We start from the raw sequence: 17122 nt of genomic DNA, 5'->3' as shown, positions 1-17122 counted from the left end.
GAAAATTGGTGGTTGATGGAAAAGGACTTTGCCAGTTTTGCTAAATCTGCTTGGAACAATTGTTCTCTAACCTCTTTTGCTGCCAAGACTTCTTCTTTGGCAGGTTCTCTCAAAGTGTGGTGCAGGAAAAAAAAGTCTCTACAATCAGATCTTTTGGAGCTACAAGGGAAGATTAATCAGCTACAACAACTACCATCACAGCAGCAGGACCATGCATTGGAGGCTGATCTCACTGTCAGGTATGAACAGACTCTCTCTAAGCTGAATCAGTTTTATAAACAACACAGTAAGAAGAACTAGGCTGGGGCTGGTGATCGCAATACTAAATTTTTCACCAAGCTGTTGTTAAGCGTAGAAAACGTAATACTATTTGCTCCATCAAAGATGAGACTAACATTCTTCATTTCAAACCTTCTGCTATCACCCACACGTTTGTCAATTATTTTCGTTATATCTTCTCTTCTTCGAACAATAATAGTGATAGACCTTATGTGTCCACCCAGTGGCCGAATGATCCTTCGGACCCAACCTATGCTCTTCCTGATAAACATGAGGTTTTGCAAATTCTTAAAGATATGAAGTTAAATGCTTCTCCAGGGTCAGATGGTTTTAATGTTGAATTTTACCTGGCTGCTTGGGATTGGATAGGAGATGAGATTACCCAGCTTCAGCTTGTTATCAATTTTTATCTTACTGCTGTTCTGCCTCCTCACATTAATGATACCAACATTGCTCTTATACCTAAGAAGTTGGTTCCTCAAGTCCCTATGGATTATCGTCCAATTAGCCTTTGTAATGTTGTTTATAAAATTATTGCTAAATCGTTTGCTAATAGGATCAAGCCTCTCCTGCCTGATTATATAGATCCTTCTCAGCAAGCTTTCATTGAGGGTAGAAGAATTAGTGATAATATCATCATTGCCCAAGAGATTACTCACTCTTTCTCCTTGAAATCCTGGAAACATAATGCTTTCATGCTTAAAATAGATCTTGCTAAAGCCTTTGATCGTCTTTAATGGAGTTTTATTGTTTCTGCTCTTTCTCGGAAAGGGTTGTATGGTCATTTCATAAATTTAGTTCATGCTTGCATCTCCTCGCCTACGTTTTCTGTTGTCATTAATGGGTAGCCTTCTCAAAAATTTAACAGTTCTAGGGGTATTCGTCAAGGTTGTCATATGTCTCCTTATTTATTTGTTATTGCTATCAATGAACTCTCCATTGCCCTTAATGACGCTCTTGCTGCTCATGAATTACAGGGTATCTCTCTTGGACCAAATTGCCCCTCCATTCACTCTCTTTTATTTGCGGATGACTTATTGGTTTGTGGACAAGCCACTTTGCAAGAAGCTCACACTATGGCTAATCTTATAAACCAATTTTGTGCTATTTCTGGTCAAACTCCAAACTGGTCTAAATCTGCTATTCTTTTCATCTCTCATGTTTCTCCTATTGCTATGCAAGACATGAAGCAGATTTTCCCTGTTTCTTCTTTGGATGCAAATTTTACTCATCTTGGTCATCTGTTGATTCTTCCTGCTAAAAACAGAGTTCTTGTTTATAATTTTGTTCTGGACAAATTCTTGCAAAAATTGCCTTCTTATAAAGCCAACTTGCTTTCTCATGCTGCCCGTCTTGAGCTGATTCGTTCGGTTTTCTCGGCCATTCCTGTCTACTATATGGCTAATATCTTGTTCACTAAGAAATTGATTGCTAAGCTTACAGCTATTATTAGGAATTTTTGGTGGACAGGTGTTCGACAAAATGACTCTACAAAGAGTCTTTGTCTTAGAGCATGGAAAGACATTTGCAACTCCAAAGATGAAGGAGGTCTAGGTGTTAGGAACTTGAAGGCCATCAATGAAAGTCTGATTTTATCTGCTGCTTGGAGGTTAGCTAAAGACCCCTCTTCTCATTTGTTTCTTGTGCTTAAAGCTAAATATTTTCCTAATGCTTCCATTTGGACTGCCATTACTACTCCTCCTAAATCTGCTTTCTGGGCTTCCATTCTTAAAATGTTACCTACGCTTAAAACTCATTCATTCTATCAAATAACGCAAGGTAACATTTCTATTTGGAGCACTCCTTGGTGTAATAATTGGAGTTCCATTCATGAGCATCTCATTCCTCAACATGCTGGTTTTGTGTACCCGGCCTTGGTTAAGTATCTTTGGCTTCCAGGTCAAAGGATTTGGAATCAAACTCTCATTTTCTCGATTTTTCAGCAACCTTTGGCTTCCATTATTGTTCATACTGATATTGTTGATGACGAAATTCCAGATTTGTTGTGTTGGGATCTTACTCCAAATGGTATTTGTTCCTCCAAATCTGCTTATAAATTGTGTTTACAAGATATTCATGCTAATCCTAGACATGCCCCTACTGTTGTACCTTTGGATTTGAAAAATCTGCTTACAATGTTTTGGACACAAAAGAATTTGCTTCCCAGGGTGCAAACTTTTGCATGGAGACTTTTAAGAAAAGCTTTGCCTACGGGTATGCGAGCTGGTCGTTTCTCGGTTCATATTTCTCAAATGTGTTGTCGATGTGGTCAACCGGAGGATGAGTTTTATCTATTTTTCCTTTGTCATTTTGCTCGTGCGGCCTGGTTTTCTTCTCCCTGGTTTCTCAAAGCTGATGTTTTAACCCAAGGCCATACTACAATGCATTCAGTGCTTATTGCTTTCATTCAAAGGAATCACCCACATGGCTCCATCCCGAATATCCTAAATTTTCTGTGGAGCCTTTGGAAAGCAAGAAATGATTTTCTTTTTGATAGAAACAAAGCTCTTCCTTATCAAGTTAGCATTGCGGCTGGTGCTTTAAATTTGGAGCCTCATGATGTTCTTTCTGGTCTTTCTATCAAGAATCAACAGGTTCAACACATTCCTGCTAGCAATCAGCTCCCCTTGCCAGGTAATTCTCTCAGGTCTGATCTTTTAGTTGTTGGGCCAAAAATTTACTCTAATGCAGCTTTCAGAACAAAAAAAGTTCCTGGCCTTCCTCCAGGTGATGTGGCTACAGGTGTTGGTATCTATATTTCTCTCCCCTCGGAGTAGGGAGAAATTAATATTCAAATTCAGGCCTCCGCTTCCTCTACATCCACTCCTTTGCAGGCTGAATCTATTGCTCTTGCTTCTGCTGCTAATATAGCCTCTCGGCTCAATATTATGCATGCTACTTTTCTAACTGACTGTCTTACTCTTGCTAAATGTTCTGCTTTGGCCAACACCTTAGATCCCTCTATTCCTTGGAATATCAGAAAGGATCTTGCCATTTTTTCAAACATTCTGTAGCTCTTAATCCTAAAGTGTTTCATATTGCTAGAGAAGTTAATGGAGTTGCCCATAACCTTGCTCACCAGGTTTTCACAGCGAATAGGGATACTCAGATTTGTTGCTTTGCTCGTAATCACTCTTCTAATTCCTGCAATGTTGTATCCCTTCTTTCTAATTTCCAAATTCCTGGTATTAAGATTCACACAGTGCATTGTTACTAGCTATTTGCTTCTTGGTTCTTCTCTGTTCAAGATACTCTGCTTCATTTGTTCTTGTAGTATTTCAGTTGCAGGGATGGACTTCTTCAGGCGCAAGGAGACTTGTTGGTGAATCTGCAGACTAAGCCAATGATTTTGGAGCTCGGCTAGACTCTTCTTCAGAACTTGATGGAAGCTATTGGAGCCCAATTTCACTCTGATGTTGTTGGTCCAGTTGCTCTTGCTGTTGTTTCCATGGTGTATCTTTGCACTTTGAGTAGCAGAAGGGCAGTTCATGTCATCTTCTTCTTTAGGATGCCTTCTTATGTTTAGTCATGTGGTTCATCTGAAGGGATTCTGCTCCCTTCCTCTCTTCTCCGACTTCTATTCAGCTCTTCTTTCTCAGATTCTGCAGTCTAATTCTCTCTTTCTTGCAAGCAGTTTCTATAATCATGATGTACACTGAATTTGAGCTCAATATATTGGCACCTGTTTGTGCCTCTCTTTGTTCAAAAAAAAAGATTGTGCATGTAACACGTGTCTGCTGTAACGCATGAAAAAAGACCATCTTCAGCTAATTACATACCTACTCCCTCCGTCCCATAATACAAGAGCGTTTTTTTACACTACACTAGTGTCAAAAACGCTCTTATATTTTGAGACGGAGGGAGTAGCTAGCAAGAGCAATCGATCCAGCTCGGTTAATAATATATCTGGAAGGGAAAGACGTCTGAATTTGTTATAGGGAAGGAAAGTGACGCGCACATACCTTTATAACGGGCATGAGAATGAAAACAATTGAAGCCACGTACAAGAGTAGGCTCGTAGAATTAAGTTCCTCCCTGCAAGACAGCAGAATAATCAAGAGTCAGGATATACCTTTTTTAGAAGGAAGAGTCAAGATATACCTAAATACCGCACCCTAGAAGTATACACACAACACCCGGTAAATATAACAACAAAGACAAATCCTAGAAGCTTCAGTTTTTTATCTACATATTTTGCTCATGAATAGTATATCGCGTCCATTCATAATGTGTCATCCACAAGAATGCGGAGAAAAACTAATTACCCCTCAGACGATAGAAGAATTACTTACAAAAAAGTCTTCAAGGCTCTTGCAGCAGTGGCTCCAATGCACAGGATGAATCCAAACAGATGAGAGCTAGGCTTGCCCTGTAAATTTGGCTCTCATAGACTGCAAGAATAGCAACATTTTGCTAACTACAAAAGATACATTCAAGTTATAATCTACTAAATGTAGTACTGCTACCATCATCCCACAATTCGTTGACCTAGTGTGTCAAACTGAAAATTACGACAGCTACACTACGCAGCATCCATCGCAAGGGGATTAACCTAATAATGCCACAATTAACATCATAAGGTCTAACGGATAAATATAAAATCTTCCTTGTCAAGAGTATTCAAGCTATATATCATTACCATCCACAAGTAATATCTTGAGATTCAAAAACAAAACTTTCCCACCTCCAATCTTAGCCATTAAGATAGGCTTTGAGATTTCAATGATTCTCACATGAAAGATAATAATTGAAACATAAAGAGAGCATCATAAAACATGTGACAAACACATTTAAGTCTAATATACTTCCTATGGTTAGGCATTTTATAGGCAAACAAATTATTAAGACAAGAAATATCTAGTATATGCAAGGGAGAAGAATAAAACATTGACAATCTCAACATAACGAGAGGTAATTTAGTAACATAAAAATTTCTACAGCCATATTTTCCCCTCTCATAATAAATACATGTAGAATCACAATCAAATTCAACAATATAGCTATCATATAAAATTTTCTCTTCATGATCCACATGCAAAAAGTCTCATAATTTTCTAAGATAGTGGGATTAACATAAACTAAAGTCACGACCTCACCAAATCCACTTTTATCAAAAATTTCATAAGATTGAACACTCTCCAAATATGTGGTATTCTTTTTACCTAAAATTGACACTCTTCCAAACCCACTTTCAATATTGCAAACATTATTATCAATAACATATTTATTATGAGCCTTAAATAAATTTTCAAGATCGTAAGAAGCATCACCACAATCGTGATGATTACTACCTGGTTGGACTTTCTTGGAAATTGCTCTTTCTATTATAGTGGTTGGACTTTACTACTTGTATGTTTATTTAAATTAATGGCCCCAATCGCTAAAATTGATTTGATTTTTTTCATCTCTCATGCTGTTGTGAAGCTTCTTATTCTTGCCACTAAAAGGGTTCATGATGTTCTTTCACACCTGTTTCTTCTATATCCGTTGTACTCACTATTTTGTGCACTAGAGAAACACAAGTTCCTTACAAGTGTCAGTTGCCAGAATATGCTCAGTAGAGACAGAAAGATTTACCATTGTATGACGCCATTCAGAGTGGTCCACTTCACCCGCCATTGTTCAGGTCAACAGTCACCATAGATGGCCGAGCATTTGAAAGTCCGCAAGACTGTAGCACCAAAAAGAAGGCAGAATTGGCTGCTGCAGCATTTCGTAAATAGAAGGCAAACATTACTTACAATTTTGTTGAACTTTTAATTTCTGGTAGCTCATTATTTAGGTGTTAACCACATTTCTAAGCCTTGTTTTCCCTGGCCGCATGAATCAATGCATTTATTTTTCACCAGCCAATATTCAAGATTAATTAGGAAGCCTATGTTTAGCGTGGTACTTCCCAAATATTTTTTCCCCTTTTTGTTTGGGTGAGTGTTTTCACAGATATCTTACTTTACTATTATTTCTGTACTGGGAAGATTTTTAGATGATGGATCACACAACCTTGCTAAGAGATAGAGACGACAAGAGAACAAGAAAAATATATTCATGCATCAATGCGTAGCTAAATTAAACACACATATGCATGCATGAGGTGTCATCCAGCATTGTTACGTCGTATCCAGCATTAGCATTGGTACTTCATAAGTGTGTATATATCATCCTCCAAATGAAACGGCAGCTCATGAATAATCCAGTAATTTGTATCCTAATGTGCACTGTTACTAGCTTGCAGCACGTTAATGTCTTTCCTCAACGCACTGCCATTTACCACTGGCCATTATGTTGATCGAGGGCCTTGATGAAAAATTATGTCCAAATGAGATTAACTTGACATTACTGCAAATGAGGCATCACATTTTGTTATCTATTTTTGAAAGTAAAACTTTATTTCTCCTTAACTATTTGCTTGGCTTCGTTTGTCCCTTAACCTTTTTATTTCATTGGGGCCGTACCTTCAATTTTGTTGGGCATACTTATCTCATAAAACAATTCCTACCCTTGTGTCTATCAACTAGTTTGCTCAGTGCGAACCAACCTGTGGTTGGATGGTTAGAGGGACAGTGGTATTCTCAGCACATCAGAGTTCAAGTCCCGGTGCTCGCATTATTCTTGAATTCATTTTAGGATTTCCGGTAATGTGCTTTCAGTGGGAGGAGACGTTTGTACTGTGTTGAAAAAAAAACTAGTTTGCTCAGTTTTGTGTAGACTGTCCAGAAATTGGGATGAACATAACACGTGTGTTATGCATTATCTGTTGCCAAAACTAATTAAGGCCATTTTCATTGTGCAAATCTTACAGATCCACCATCTTAACAAGCTTATAACGAGTACTGATTGACAGAAAACATTCTTGCATGCATCTTTGCAATGTTGCCAGCAGAGATAAGTAAACAAGGGCTTTTATTTCATTAATCTCGAGCACCGAGACAAATCACAATTGAAGGACCCAGTATGTTGCGTTGCACAACGCAACGACAATAAAAGTGAAAAAAAAAAAACAAAACAAGATTGCATATGCATCATGCATCCAGATAGATGGATCATTCATCTTCTTTCCACTTCCTCAGTAGGGGAATCCGCCGTGCTGCACCATGTCCATTCCTGGCGCGAACCCCGGTGGGGGCGGCGGAGGCATCGCCAGGAGCATTTGCTGTATCTCCATCCCGGCGTTGGTGCTGGTGCCACCCAACTCGAAGGTACCGCCCCCGGCGAGCTGTTGCTGCTGTTGGTGCAGTGGGGGCGCCTGGAGCATGCGGCTGGCGCTCCTGGAGCGGCCGACGTTCAGCGCCTCCTGGAGCACCTGGTTGGCACGCTCCGAGACGGCGGCCTGCACCTCGACCAGCGCGGCGGCGAAGGCCATCAGCTCCTCCTCCCCCATGTCGCGCAGGTCGGCGTCGAGCCACGCCGCCATCTGGTTGCCCGCGGCGCGCTCCTTTGCCATGGCCTCCTCGGCGCGCTCCTTGCGCGCCTTCTCGGCCTCCAGCTGCGTGCGCAGCTCGCCGTACTGCCGGTTCAGCTCCGCCAGGTTGCGGTCACCAGCGGCGCCTAGGCCCGCGCCGGCCACCACCGCCCCAGGATGCTGCGCCGCGGAGGGGACGAAGCGGTCGAGGATGGCCTCGACGGAGGGGTGGCCGAAGGAGAAGGCCTTGCCTGCGGGGGAGAAGACGACGGCAGCAACCTCGGCGCCGCACAGCACGGCCAGCTCGCTCGCCTTCTTGAACAGCCCCGCCCGGCGCTTGGAGAAGCACACCTGCCGCGCCTCCTCGCTCTCGATCTTCCGTATCTCGATCTTCTGCCGCCCCATGCTTGCCCTCCGCCGCGGCGCCGTTGCCGTTGCCGTTGCCATGCCAGAGACTAGAGACTGCGTGGAGGTAGGAACGTGTGCGGCTACTACTCGAGGATCGGTGTTTATATAGCAGCGGAGAGATCAAGACGAGGAGGAATTGCCCCTGTACATGACAACTCATCATCGCCGATGCAATTTTTATCACTCTTCTCTGCCCATGAGTTGTCACGCGCGCGAAAAGATCTGAGCAGGGTTCATTATTTCCATTGAAGTTTTGATGGAATTTTGGGTTTTTTTGACACGAATCTTGGAGGTAATATTTGTTTTAACCTCGGAATTTGGATGTGTACGATAGGACATGAGCTCAATGCATGGTTAGTTTGTTCCTCACCTCAGGTCTCTGGTCACGCTTGCTATTGAATTAAGACACGCTGAGTTGTGACGGGTATGATAAGATATGAGAAAGGTTCAGTATTTCAAAAATAAAAAGGTCTGAACTTTTGTTATTTTCAGTTGGTATCGAAACATTTGTAACCTGGAACACGCGTGACAACTTGGCGTATACAGTGTTCATTCAGTAGTAGAGAGACAAGCACATGAGATGAGTGATGCCAATGCATTGCCTCTGATGTGTACGTAACTGAAATCATTGTAAGTTCGAAATTACATACTATATTCGTATTAAATTTAAACTAAATTTGAATTATATCAAAATTTATTGTCATGTCAGTGAACTTTGATTGAATAATTCAACATCAATTGTCCAAATCTCGAAAATTCGGTTATTTAGTGTGGCATTCCAAAAAAAAAATTGTTTCCGAAATTTAAACTTTTCAAATGAGCTCATGGCAACTCCTGTCAGAAGAGTCGAGATGATGGCGATGAGTTGTCATGTGTCCAATCTAGAAAGACTTTGATGGAATCATAATCAATTAATTACCCATTAGCCATTAGCTAGCTCAATTGCAATTACTGCCCCATTACCATTAATCCACTAGCAAATACTAGCTATATATATGCATGCCAATAAAGTTCGAGGGTGTGATGAGTTGTCAGCTGGTACGAGAGGGTGCATGAATCTCACCTCGTGCATAGCTAGATTTCTAGTGGATTAACATCAATGGGTGGTAATTCCTACCGACTATCGAGCTGGCTAATGGCCAATGGCTAATAGTAATTGATTAATGGATTATAATCTCATCAAGCTTCCTAAACTGGACAACTCAAGACTTACCTTCATCATCTCAACTTCCCCTATGCATATATAAACAGACGCCCCAAGCTCCTTAGAGACATACCTGAGCAACTTTCGCCAAATTTGTGTCTCCAAGAGAGCGAGTGGACCTGACATAATCATCATACGGATGAGATTTATTCTCATGTGTACAAAGATCTTGCTAGTTGAATAACGACAATTAACAAGGTTACAACTATGATTATGTTAGCGTCTTCGATAAAGGGCGCATTGATTAAGGCAAATGTAGCATCAACCAGATACGAAACATGATAAGCAACACCTGGCCTCTGCATAACTAAGACACACAACCAAACACTAGCAGCCTTACAAAAGGAAATAAAAACCCTACATATCAGCAACAACAGAGTCATACTGGACCAACACTATGCCTACTTCGAAGGTTTTGGTAGACCGATATAAGATTATGGTGCCAGCCATGTTCGGTAAAACCTTCCTGGTCACCAACTCCAACTGCATACACAACGCCTTAAACAACGGTTGGTATTCTGTTTGGTATAGTGTAGACAATGTACAAAGAGAGTACGTACAACGGAAAGTAACCTACAAACGAGAAGCATCTTTGAAAGTAAAAACCAAATCAGTTTTACATAGACAAAGCAACCATAATAAGGCATACAATCCCAGCCTTATTAGCATTTTGAACCTATTTGAAACATCATCCAACGAATGACCAAAAATATTTGCAACACTTTGGGAGGATACAAATTGGACGCTATTTGGATTACTGACAACGTAGAACACCCAAACTTGCTCTTCAAAAAGGGTGTTTGACTGTTTCATCGTGATTACGATAGCTACACGTCTTGCTTCCTTGCCAATTGCGACCGACAAGGTTTTCTTTGGTTAGCACAACTCTCTTTCGAATATACCACATGGAAATTTTAAATTTGAGAGGAAACTTCGATTTTTAAATTTTCTTGTTATTATCCACTGGGACATCTAAATGCGTGAGCACACGATACATAGAGACTATTGTGAATGACCCAGATGTAGTCAGATTCCAACGAAACATATTGTGTTCTTGCGTCAGGTTAATCCAATCCAACCGGGATACAAGATATTGCCATGACATAAGATGGAGGCCAATCAAATCACTCCTGAAAGAAATATCAGGCGGAAATGAACTGAGCACCTGGACAAGAGTATCATTCTTATCATGAATAATGTAGTAAAAAGGTGCATATTATTCTCGGAGGCTGTCATTGCCTGACCACTTCTTCTCCCAGAAAGGAATCTCCGATGCATCTTAATTTTACAGCAAATGATACAAAACGGAAAAGGTGTTTCTTTGCCGCCATTTGTGAGCCACTAGGTTTCCAATAAGCCCGAGGCACAATTTGTTGGCCTACCAAAAAGGTTTTCCAAACGCCATCTCCAGGAAGTTGTTTGAACAACCATTTACTAAGTAAGGCATCATTCTTGACCTACAGGTCAAGAATGCCAACACCACCTTGTTCTTTCGGCGTAAAAACCATGCTCCATTTGGCCAGCCTATACATTTTCTTTTCACTATCTCCTTGCCAAAATAATATGGATCTAAAATAATTTAGCTTTTGTAAGACCCATTTTGGGAGTCGGGAAAAAGAAAGCATATAGAGAACCATATTTATGAAGACATAATTGATCAAGACAAGTCTTCCTCCTAAAGAGAGCAATTTTCCTTTCGAACTACTCAACCATTTTCCTAACCACACCTCTACATCTTTTCACCCCGCATTAGTGAGCACCGATAATGATTTAGAATTCCCAAATATTTAATCGGAAAATGGCCTTGCGCACAACCAAACAAGTCAGTGTAATCAGCTGCTGCCTCACTGACCTCTCCAAAGCAGAACTATTCACTTTTATGGAAGTTAAGATCAATAACAAACATTTAGTCGGACGTTGAAAGCAAGAATTCGAGGTTTCGAGTCTTATCCATAACATGAATCGTATCATCAACATATTGCATAATAGAGAGGCCACCATCCACAAGGTGTGGCACAACTCTCGCAATCTAACCTTCCTGCTTCGTGCGATTATTTAAAGTTGCGAACATGCCAGCAACAATGTTAAATTACATTGGAGACATGGGATCACCCTGAAGTAGTTATTTTTTCAAAGTAATGACCTACATCATCATTGACTTTGACAATTTGCTTGGATATCTCGATAAAGCCACCTCCTCAATGACTTATTTGGCAATTTTCTTGGGTCGACATCGACATGCTCCTGGAGCTTTGGACATGTATCATCACCCTTTATACCAATTCTCATTCTCTGCCTTCTTGCCTCTCCACTAATGAAATCTTTGCTTCTTTCTTTTCCATTGACAAGAAATTTGTTCTAAATCATGATGGCTTTGGGCAATATTTCTCCTGATCCTTCTTGAACATTGTTGTGTCGGACGTCTCCACCAAGTTTGATGACTTCCATAGTAGAAGCATCAATCTCACTCGCGTTGTTAGTGCCACCCTACATTAGAGGACAATAAGAACATTGATAGTCTTTTTTGACCTTAATCGTTATCAATGGATAATTTATTGTAAACATATACAAATAAAAATAAAAGGAAAGGAAAAGTTTTACCATGCATGACATGTGTCACTCCATAAATTGTCCAACTTTGCTTCTTGTTTGGATTAGGTCTTGGTCATGACGATAATTTTTGTTGTTACGGTTGAATTGCGGTCCGTTTGGTTTAGACTCCTTAACAAACAACTAGTTTGGTGAGGGCATGCAAGGAGCACTAGTTTCCTATGTCTAGGTTTGAACTGGCACATGGTGGACGTTTTTTATTTGACGGGAGTAGTAGACAGAGTTGCAAGGAAAAATATCACAAAGGCATCGTGTTGTCGTGGATGACCTCTTAGCAATCAATCGATGTGGATGTCAGTTATTGTTGGAAGGAAGGATTTATTTCTATGGTGAGGTAGATGAGAAATCACATGTATGGGAGCACACAACGGACTAGCTCGGGATATAATGGACTCCTGTTGCACGACTTGGGCATCATGAGAGCATATAACTTGCTTCTGGAGCGAGCAAAATGAGAGATGTGATTGATGCGTTGCTTTCAGCCTGTGGCGGTACGAGTGTATTTCACTATACATTTTGTATGTTGTATCGACTTTCCTAGAAAAATGATGACAACCTCATTGTTAGCAAATCATGAGTGAAACAAGTTAACATATGGTTTAACCCTAAAAAGTTTTGATATACATGAGCATGTTTTTCATGTGAATGGAGAAACATTATCTTGTCGTGCGTGACGTCCTTGCAACGCCAATTACCAGGCCGTGTAGTCGTGGATGACGCCGTCGCAGCGCCTGCCACCACACCGACTTGCCACACGCAGAGATCCCCTCTTGAAGTGGACGACGCCTTCGCGACGCCGACCACCCCTCCATCATCATGTCGCAACATCGCACCTCAACCGGCTATCATCGGCATCGCGCCGCCGCCGGCCTCCTCGCGCCGTCATCCTCCACCTCACATGGAGTCAGACTGCGCCACTGGATCGACAAGGCTCTGAATGCCAAGTGTTGGCGCCGCCTCCTTGCAACGCCGCTTCTTCTTCTACCTCTTGCTGGCTCTCACAGCTCTCTCTCACTCTCTCTCTCTCTCTCTCTCTCTCTCTCTCTCTCTCTCTCTCTCTTTCTCTGGTTGTTTCTCTCAAGAACACACACATTGAAGATATTCCAAACACACACACACGCACACACCCATGTACCAAGGAAGAGAACTAGGTAGCTTTGTCGTGAGGCTCTCCTCCTTGGTTACACAAATGCTACATTGTTTCTCAGCCCTCTCGGCCTTTTTCCATTTCTCAATGTGATATATATACACTATTCTGATTACGGGATCAGAATAATATTCTGATCACAACCTGACCTGCCCCACTAGTAGTACTTTGAACTTCCCTATGAACTAGGTTGAACTTCCGCCAACATTGCTGAAATGGGGCTTGCGATATACCGTTGGAAAGCTATGGACACCAGTATCATGACCCATGTTAAAATTTTGACAAAATGTAAGCGGTTTAAGATCAGTTTTAAAAACCATTTTCTCTTTGCACAAAAAACGTGAATCGTATTTTTGATCGCATTTCTAAACCGTTTATCGGAATGAGGCATATAATATGGCGTTAGAAAGCTGCTGCAAAACCGCTCCTTCCACATGTTGAAAGTTTTCTCTAATTCCCAATGGTTAAAGAGTAATTTGAAAAAACATAAAATTTCGTAAACCGAACAGCTGAGTTCGTTTTTCGATGTCATTTCTAAACGGCTAATCCAATGGAGGCACATGATATGGCGTTGGAAAGCTTATGAAAATGTGCTACCTTTTCATCTTGAAAGTTTTTTTTTTCTAATTTTGAATGGTTTAAGAGTAATTTAGAAAATGGTCCAAGTCCTACCGAGTTCGTATTTTCAAGCTAATTTTTTAGCCGTGCGTCCGAATGCAGCAAATGATATGGTGTTGGAAAGCTTGAACAAATGCGAAACTTTTTGGTATGTATTGTTTCTCCCAATTCTTTACGGTTTTAAGTCAGTTTGGAAAATGGCGAAAAACGTACTTTCGCTGTAATTTCTACAAACTTTATCAGAATTGGGCAAATAATATACCGTTGAAAAGCTACGAAAAATGCGAAACTTTTTCATGTTGATGGTTTTCTATGATTCTTAGCCGTTTTCAAGTAATTTTGAAAACGGCGGGATCATTCGTTCTGCCTCTATCGCGAACCAGATTCTTCGAAAATGCACCGCGTGAAGAACCTGAACTTCTCGATGCGTGTACCTGAACTTCACTCTGTTTTTCACGTGGATTTTTTGCTCGTAGGTCTCCATCCACTGCTCGTAACTCTCCATCCACTCACCGAAATTGAGCAAGTGATATACCGGTGGAAAACTGCTGTAAGCACATAACTTTCCCGTGTTGATCGTTTTTTCATTCTCGCGATGGTTTTAAAAGTTTTTCATCTGAAATTCATTCAGCGTAGTAGTTGAACTTCATGCTTTTTACACGTTGAACTTCTGTGATGTATTTTCATTTGTAATTTTCTCATCCATTCGTTAGTGTTACACAAATGATACTCCTTTTGTACAAACCCCTCTCATAATAATTTTTTTAACTTTCTTTGACCAAGGAGTTGCACTTATAACAACAAAACTTTTAGTCTTTGCTTTTTTATTCCTTTTTAATACAAAATGCACACCGTGTAGTACGTGAACTTCAGGCAGTTATCAATCGAAGTTCTCTCGGTTACGTGAAAATATCTGAGTTTTTTATAAATATTTATCTGAATTTCTTAATCCTTTTTTATAAAATTTTGAAGCGCTCTATTTTTAAAAGTTGAACTTATTGTTTTTTATTTTTGAACTTCTTGTTTCCAATCTTTAATAACGAGAAAAATCTGAGTTTTCTACAATCATCGAACTTCTTCATCTTTTTAATATGGACTTCCTGATTTTATTTCTTTAATCTTTTTATGAAATTTTGAAGCACTCTATTTTTAAAAGTTGAACTTCTTGTTGTTTTATTTTTGAAATTCTTTTTTTCATTCTTTAATAACGAGAAAAATCTAAGTTTTCTATAATCATCGCACTTCCCGCTGTTTTTCACTTGAACTTCTACCATGTGTTTTTGTTCGTAATTTCTCACCCGTTCATCAGAGTTGCACAACTGATATATAGTGCCGATTGCCTCTCTCACAAGAAGTTTTTGAACTTCCCTGTGTTGAGCACCTGAACTTCTAGCAGTGAAATTTTTATACTTTAAATTTTTATTCCTTTTTCTCATATGAAAACACACACCATGCAGCACGTGAACTTCTGGCCGTTTTCAATTTGAACTTCTCTGTAAAAACTTGTCCTTAACTCCCAAAGCACTCGTCGAATTTGAGCAAATGATAGCATTGGAAAGGATTTTTTTAACAAATCATGACTAGTTAAGAGCATTTTTTGAACATGCTAAGACTTGTTTTGAACATGCTAAGACTTGTTTTGAGCATATTTTAGTAACGAAAAAAATCTAAGATGTTTTAAATGTTGAACTACTTTATTTAATTGAATTTGAACTTCTCAACATTTTTATTTTGAACTTCTGTGTATTTATTTTTATAAACGTGGAAAACAAAACCGATGTGTTTGTCCCTATAAGGAATTTCATGGTTTTATTTTGAACTTCTCAACAGTTTTATCACGGGATCTTGCCTTTTAATTCATTTTTTTCATATTAAACACACACCATGTAGTACATAAACTTGTGGCAATTATCAATCTGAACTTTTGAGATCATGCATTCTGCCTTCATCGGAAAAAGAGAGTCGCCAAAAATGCACTTCGTGGAGAGGTTGAACTTCTGGAGCAGTTCTTTTTTGATCTTCACTCTGTTCTTCACGTGTTGTTTTTTACCCATAACTCCACAACCACTTACAGGATTTGAGAAAATGATATACCGATGGAAAGCTGTTGAAAACAGGCAACTTTGCCATGTTGATCATTTTTTCATACTCTTGATGGTTCAAAATAATTTTTTCAATACATAAAAACGCGTTTTAATTGGTATACATGAAACTTTTAAACCATACGTCGGAATGTAGCATATAATATACCGTTGGAAAGCTTATGGGTAGGAGCAACTTTTTCATGTAGACACTTGTTACAAATTTGTTTTCGTTTGAGAGCAATATTAAAAATGGCAAAACAACATCATTTTTCCATTTTTTTAACATGTAATATAAAAAATGGATTGAGAGAATTATTTTAAACACACAAAAAATCATTTTCTGTGTGTTTTCGCACTAGTATATACACGGTGAACCTCCTTCACAAGAATTTTTGAACTTCCTCGGCCGACCACCTAAACTTCTAGCAAAAGTATTTCTAGAATTTACATTTTTATTGCTTTTTCTTATATGAAACACAATCCACGTAGTAGTTAAACCAGTGGTTGTTTTCACTTTGAATTTCTCTCTGCCTTTCTACCCATAACTCCAAAAACACTCATTGAAATTAAGCAAAACTTTTAAATCATATGTTTTAATATACTTTGGACTTCTGTGTTTTTTAATTTAAACTTCACATTTTTTTATTTTTGAGTAAAGAATTGTTATTGATTTTTAAATATACATGGAATTTGACTGCTTTTTCAATTTGAATTCATGGTTGATTCTTTAATAATAAAATATATCTATGTATTTGAAAAGGGTAAATCCTAGATTTTTTTAATAAACATCGAACCACTTCGTTATTTCAGTTTGAACTTCTAGTTTTTTTAATGGGATATTTCTTTTTAAACTTTTTTAGTTTGTTCCTTTTTTTATTTGAAATTCTTCATTTTATTCTTTAAGATTGAGAAAAAGTCTGAGTTTTTGTTTTATAAATTTGGGACTTCTCTGTTATTTCAATTTGAACATCTTAAGAAAATATGGTTTTTAATAAGCATCAAACAATTTTCTTAGAAAATTTAACTTCATACTTTTAGTTTTCCTAGAATTGAAAATAATTTTGAGTTTGTCGTATACATGGAACTATTCTGTTTGTTTCAATTTGAACTTCTCGATTATTATTTAAAGTAACAACAAAATATCTGAGTTTATTATAAATACTGAACTAATGTATTCTAGTAATTTGGACTTCTTGGTTTATTTCTTTTAGTAACGGAAAAATCATAGTTTTATAATAAATATTGAACCGATCCGTTATTTATGTTTGAACGTCTTGAGTTTTTTATTTAGAAAATGGTGAAAAACCTTTTTTATAATTTTAAAGTGTTGTATTTTTTGTTTGAACTTCTCATTATTTAGTAACAGAAAAAAT

The 17122-nt window shown here is 38.9% G+C and overlaps 1 protein-coding gene across 1 annotated transcript; it reads right to left on the bottom strand.

Annotated features, from left to right (window-relative positions):
- Positions 1–7342: 7342 nt before the first annotated feature.
- On the bottom strand, positions 7343–8125 carry LOC125549582 (agamous-like MADS-box protein AGL61). Its single transcript, XM_048712956.2, has one exon. The coding sequence runs from the start codon at positions 8123–8125 to the stop codon at positions 7343–7345; it is 783 nt and encodes a 260-aa protein (XP_048568913.2).
- Between the last annotated feature and the right edge of the window lie 8997 nt (positions 8126–17122).

The sequence above is a fragment of the Triticum urartu genome, chromosome 3A, assembly GCF_056163025.1.
Source record: "Triticum urartu cultivar PI428250 chromosome 3A, HENAU_Tu73, whole genome shotgun sequence".
Classification (NCBI taxonomy): Eukaryota; Viridiplantae; Streptophyta; class Magnoliopsida; order Poales; family Poaceae; genus Triticum; species Triticum urartu.
The sequence above is the reverse complement of the archived record's forward strand: the minus strand, read 5'-3'. Positions and strand labels throughout refer to the sequence as shown.

Bases quoted from the DNA above. Each gene is read 5' to 3' on its own strand.
- LOC125549582 (XM_048712956.2), bottom strand. From the start codon at position 8,125: ATGGCAACGGCAACGGCAACGGCGCCGCGGCGGAGGGCAAGCATGGGG.